This window comes from Cenococcum geophilum (assembly GCF_001692895.1).
Source record: "Cenococcum geophilum 1.58 unplaced genomic scaffold K441scaffold_21, whole genome shotgun sequence".
Classification (NCBI taxonomy): Eukaryota; Fungi; Ascomycota; class Dothideomycetes; order Gloniales; family Gloniaceae; genus Cenococcum; species Cenococcum geophilum.
In genome coordinates, this window is record NW_027137579.1 from 271,492 (window position 1) to 277,267 (window position 5,776).

Sequence of the window (5,776 nt, forward strand, 5' to 3'; positions counted from 1 at the left end):
GTCGGTCGGTCGGTCGGTCGGTCAGTCAGTCAGTCATAATCAGTCAGTAAGAAAGAAAGAAAAGAGTGTATTTCTGGTAACTGGTAGAGTCGTGGTATATATATAATAGAGGGAAGGAAGGAAGGAAGCCGAAGGCTGTATAAATACAGGAAAATGCCAAGATACTAGGCGTCGTCCAATCTACACCACCACATACCTCCCCCACCAAGAACGTTGTCCCCTAACGTTCTACAATATAGAAGAATAGCAAAACGAGAGTATAGTAAAAGCAGAATAGACAAAGGAAAGCATATCCCTAAACAAACGCAGGCAACTATATCCTCAGCCTTCCTATAGAACTGTTCTACGGTGTCTTTCCGTTACCCATAGCTAAGATCCGATTTTCCTACTAGCAGTAACTAGGACAGCAGTAAACCAAAAATAATAACGGTAGTAGTAGCAGTAGTAACGGCAGTAACAGTAATAGTGGCATAAACAGTAATAAGAGCAGACAGTCAGTGCGGTAAAATAAAATAGAACAGTCGGTGGTAGAATACTCGGTGGAAGAACTCGGTAACAGTTAGTAAGGCAGAACTTTTAGTAGTAGAAATCTCGGTAGCGGCAGACAGTCGATGGCAGTCGGTCGGTAGCAGTTGGTTAGTAGCAGTCGGTTAGGACGGTAGCGGTAGAACAATCAGAATAGTTAGAATAGTAGCAGTAGCAGTAGCAGTAGCAGCAGTAACAGAACGGCTAATGGTAGTGGTCGGTAGCAGTTGGTCGGAGGCGGCTATTCGGAATAGCGGCGGCGGGGCAATCAAAACGGTAGGGTACGGCGGTCGGTAGAGCAACAGTAGAATAGTCGGAATAGCTGGACGACATAGTAGATCTAGTAGATCTAGTAGTAAAATAGATCTAGCGGTGGTATAGATCTAGAATAGTAGAGATAGAGTAGTCGGTCGAGATAGTAAGGACGAAATAGCTGAGCGGAATAGTGACAGCAGCAGCGGTGGCGGCAGGGCAGTCGATCAAGATAGCAGAGGCTTTGGCATCAGGCTCTACATCAAGGCTCTGTCCGTGGCTCTGCATCGGGTCCTACATTCGTCGAGCTCTACGTCCGCATCTAGCACTGCATCCGTGGCTTTATATCGTACAAGGCTTGCATCTGGCTGTGCATCAGCAGCTCTGTATTGCATATTCTGCGTCCGTGTCTGCGTCCGTGTCTGCGTGTATGCGTATATGGCTGCCTTGACTGCTGGCCGAAGACTATCTAATCGGTCGGCGACGACGTGCTGCAACTGATCGTTTGGTCGTTCGATTAAGGTAGAAAGTCGGCCCGGCCGAAGGCTCTGATTGTCCTAATTTGAATGCGGAGACGGCGTTCAACTGATCGAGATTTGATGAGGCCCTGGCTTAACTCAAGGTGTCTTCTGCTGCACGTACGACTGGGGCTTTGCATCCGTAGACAGTTGGTCAAAGCTTCTGTGTAGACGTCCGTTCGGTCAAGGCTCCGCATCTGCCGTTCGATCAAGGCTTCGCATATATAGGCGTCCAGTCAAGCTGCCGTACTGTTGTCCAATCAAGGCTCTGCACCTGTATGCTCCATATCCGTAGACTCCGTATACGACTCCGTGTGAGACTCCGTGTAAAGCTCCGTATCTATGTCTGCAGGAAAGATCATTCTCGTTAACCAATCCGTGAGCGTCGAGACGAGCGGCAATCGATCGATAAGGGGGGTCAAAGGGAGAGGCCCTCGCAGAGGCTCCAAGACGCTGATTGGCCGTGTTTCTGACGCTGTCGGCCGTATACTGATTTCCTGGTTAGGCCTAGTGCCTGTCTGTCTGCTTTGACTGCTGATTGAAGACGTCTAACAGCGACGGGTGACTGATTCGATTTGACTGTGACCGTACGATTAACTGACGTTCAAATAGGGTATTAGGTCGGCCCGACTGAAGGCTCTAATCTAACGACTTGACTTGTACAGGCGGCGTTCGACTGATCAGGATTTGACTGAGGCTCTGGCTTGACTCAAGGTGTCTTCTGCTGCACGTACGACCTGGGTTCTGCATCCGTAGGCTCTGCATCTGCGGACAATCGATCAAGACTCTGGCTGTGCAGTCGTTCTGTCAAAGCTCTGCATCCATGCAATCGATCAAGGCTTCGCATCGTATAATCAGGGCTCTCAGTGTCCACTAGACGTCCAATCCAGAGACCTGTCTTAAGACTTCCTTCTTTACAAGCACTAACGGTAGCTTCCTCTGAACCACTATAACAGGCCTAGCGCTTTTATAGGACGTCCTTGACAGCTGCTTTCTTCCTTTTCTGAACCGTCCTTGCTCTTAGCTTCTTCGGTGCATCCTTAGGCTTTTGCGGCTGCCTCTTTGTTCCCGCTGCTGGCAGTACACTCGCGTATCCTTGATCTTCTTCCGGCTTAAGAACCCTCTTAGGATTGTCTTCTGCTTCTGGTCTCTTTGTCGCTGTCCTGCTGACTCTATGCTTCGTCTGAGTCGTCCTTCGAAACCATCCGGTGGCAGCTTCTCGGCTGTTGTGACTACCTCCGTCGCATATCCCTTGGCCTTATGTCCACAATACAGCCCTTCGTCAGACAACCTCCAAGGAAAAGCGCTGGTTCCTGTACGTCCAATTCCTGTTCCCCTTGTAATCCTTGACAAGGCCCTTTACTAGCTTAGCCAGATACGGCTCGGTCCTGTCTTCAGTCGCATGAGGATGGCTTGGGTTTATCGTGGTCAGCTGTGCCCTATGTACGATCTCTTGCAAGGCATCTTTAGCAGTGTCTCTTCGTATGCTGCTTGTTTTCTAATATCATGCTACTGCCTTTGTACAGGTCTCTTCCTTGCCGCGGTGTCCGTTCTCGTTGTGCAGCTGGCGCAGTACTGAATTCGGATGGCAATGGCAGTCGTGCTGCAATCAGTCGTCGTTCGATTAAGGAATAAGGTCGGCCCGGTCGAAGGCTCTAATTTGACGACATTCGACTGATTTGATTCAGTGACGTGACGTGCTGGTATCGAGGCTCTGGCTTGATTCGTTCCCTCGACTAGTCGCGGCTTCTGCGCAGTCATTTGACTGATCAAGGTTTCCGTGCGGTCGTTCGATCAAGGCTCTGCGTCTGGCTCTGCATCGTACAATCGGCTCTGTATCCGTGCAATCAATTAAGGCTCTCGGTGCCGTTCTTATCGTGCAGCTGGCGCATTTCTAGGGGCGGTGTAGAGTTTTGCCGGCTTTACTGCTGAATGGACCAATCAGGATTTTCCGTGCCGGGCATGGAAAATCGCTATTGGCTCGGTGACAGGCGGTGAGCTGAGCTGACATCTTTGCAGCAGGTCGTCGCGACTGACGCGTCTTGACTAAGAAAGTAAATAAGAAAGGAGCTTTAGGAAATACAGTAATTAAGCAGACAAATAAAAATCTTTTTACGGCCGTCACCTACGTCCCCTCCCCCACCTTAGAACTTGACTGTCCCTTAGTCAAACATCCTATACCTGCTGCGGAGCCTGCTGCGGAGCCTGCTGGTTAAGCGTCCGTCTCCAAGATCGTCTCCAAGGGTCGAACGATTCATTCTCCTTCCTCGTTTCAGCTGTCTTATCCGTAGGCCGTAACCTAATCTGGACGTAATCTCCTGGTCGTACATTCTTCTCCTACGGCGGAGCCTGCGCCACCTGCTGCGGAGCTTGCGGCTCAACGGTTGTCCTGGTTGTTCGGCTGTCTCTAAGGGTCGGGCGAGCCTGCGGACGTTGCTGGCTGGGCGTTACTACTGAGTCTGTGGGCCATACTTGATAGTAGTCCTCCCAGTTCGGACGTATTTTGTCACTGTTCTTTAGCACTACTCCGTTATGGAAAGCAGTAAAATCCGTTTGTACTATAGGGGCCCGTTGCTATGTCTGTTTTTCCTTTGGCCTACCTAGGTCTGTTCCTCGGTACGTACGGAGCCAGTTCTTAATACCCTTTAATCGTCCTTTATTGCCGAGCCACGGAAGTTCAGGTCCAGGTTATTCGTGCGTCCCAGCTACTAGTCTTTCTTGGTTAGACAGATGTACAAGTCCTTGCTGAATAAGATCCTTTAAGCCTTAACACTCGTGCTTGGTGAAACGGTGACTTCCTCCGCATCCAGAGCAGGTCTGTTGGCCTTGTCTTCGCGTGCCTTGCTGACCCCACGCGTCCCACTGCGGCCGTCCAAAGGCAGTAGAATCTTGCGGATATTGGGAGTCTTGCGGATATTGGGAATCTCGCTGAGGTCGATAGCTTTGCGGAATAAAGGGAGCTCGGGTGCTGTTCCGCCAGTCTTCGTATCCTTGTGCTGGGCTTTGAACTGTAGCCTGATACGTGGTAGGTAACCCTCGGTAGTCAAGCTCATTCCTTTGCTGCCGTAGCTCTTGTATAAGCTGGACATTCTGGACATCTTCTGAAAGTATATCCATTCGCTCCGCACCCTCTATAGCCATTATTCTCGACTCTACGGCCTCCTTTAGTTCTTCAAACACAAGGGTACTGGACTCGTCTGCTACGGCCCCTGTCTTCTCCATTGCGTGCCTGCGGTATTTAATGGGGAGTCCTCGCATAAACCACCACCCCTTCTCTTGCTCAGTAAGGTTTCCTGCGGCTATTGCTTTAGCTGAGATACTAGTGAAATCTTGCATATAGTGACGCAGATCTCCTGGCTGCTCCGCTGACTTTCGAACGAAAGCTTCCACAAAGTCTCTTGTCTCCATGCGTCGGTAGTAGTCGTCCGCTTGATATTCAGCCCTAAGCTTTCTTACAAGCTCCGTCTAGTTACCAGCTGTAAATTTAGGCAAGCTTCGGATCCACATCCCTATCCAGTAATTGCAGTACTCCGGAAGGCCCTGGTGCTTCTCCTTACCTGTCGCGTGATGTCGGGTGCACAGCCGTTCGTACTGTTCGATAAACTGCGACACGTTCTGCCCTGCAAAGTAAGGAGTCCCAACAGTTCCTGGGGCTGGCATAGGCTGGGCTATGACGTAGATCTTGTCTTGAGCCGTTGACTGCTGGTTGCGTGCATCTAGAGCTTCCTTGGGAGCTTGCAAGTGGTCCTTACGGTTTATATCCTTCGTCTGCTGAGAGTCACCGGTCCTAGGGGTCACGGGTGAGCGCTGCGGTAGGTCTGCTTGCATGGCCGCGGTCTTGACAGAGGGTGTCCCAGATAGCTGTCCTAGTGGTACTTTGACAGGTGCATGCTTTAGCTGGTCTACTTATATAGCTATGTCCCTAACGAAGAGCTTCTTGACGCCTGAGGGGGGGTCTTCCTGGGAGAGCACGGAATCTTCATCATCTACTGCCACCGGGTCTCGGTACGTCCATCTGTTTTGGCCTGCCGTTGCTCCGCGCGGTAGGGTGCTACTGAGCCTTACGCTTCTGCTCACATCTACCTCTTCGCGGAACGCCTCTAGAGCTGCTGCTAACATAATCCGCATGACTCGAAAGAGGATAAAGCTAAGCTAGAATAGGAAGCTTTCAAGAACAGATCCGATCTCGTGTGCTTGCGACCTTGCTCGGTATTATCTCCTTTGTTCCCAAAGGGCAGTACCGACCTCCTTTACCGCCAGATGTCTTAGACCTCGTTTCCATCTAATTAATTAGCCCTTAGCTTGTCGTCTTTGCATCTTTAATAAAGGTCTGGCCATGCTCGGTAGTAGATCTTGGTAACTCTAACCGCCGGTTGAAGTTGTCTAATTGGCTCGCCAGTTCGCTTAACGTCCTTATACGTAACTTTTTAAGACCATCTGACCCATGCTCTTTTGCCTCTTATTGCCACTCTTTGGCCTAT

At 50.4% G+C, this 5,776-nt stretch overlaps 1 protein-coding gene across 1 annotated transcript; it reads right to left on the minus strand.

Annotated features, from left to right (window-relative positions):
- Positions 1-4,310: 4,310 nt before the first annotated feature.
- K441DRAFT_111595 (uncharacterized protein) lies at positions 4,311-5,061 on the minus strand (the record flags this gene model as incomplete). Its single annotated transcript, XM_067639965.1, has 1 exon — positions 4,311-5,061. A coding segment is annotated over exon 1 (393 nt), but the record flags the coding sequence as incomplete, so codon positions are not given.
- Between the last annotated feature and the right edge of the window lie 715 nt (positions 5,062-5,776).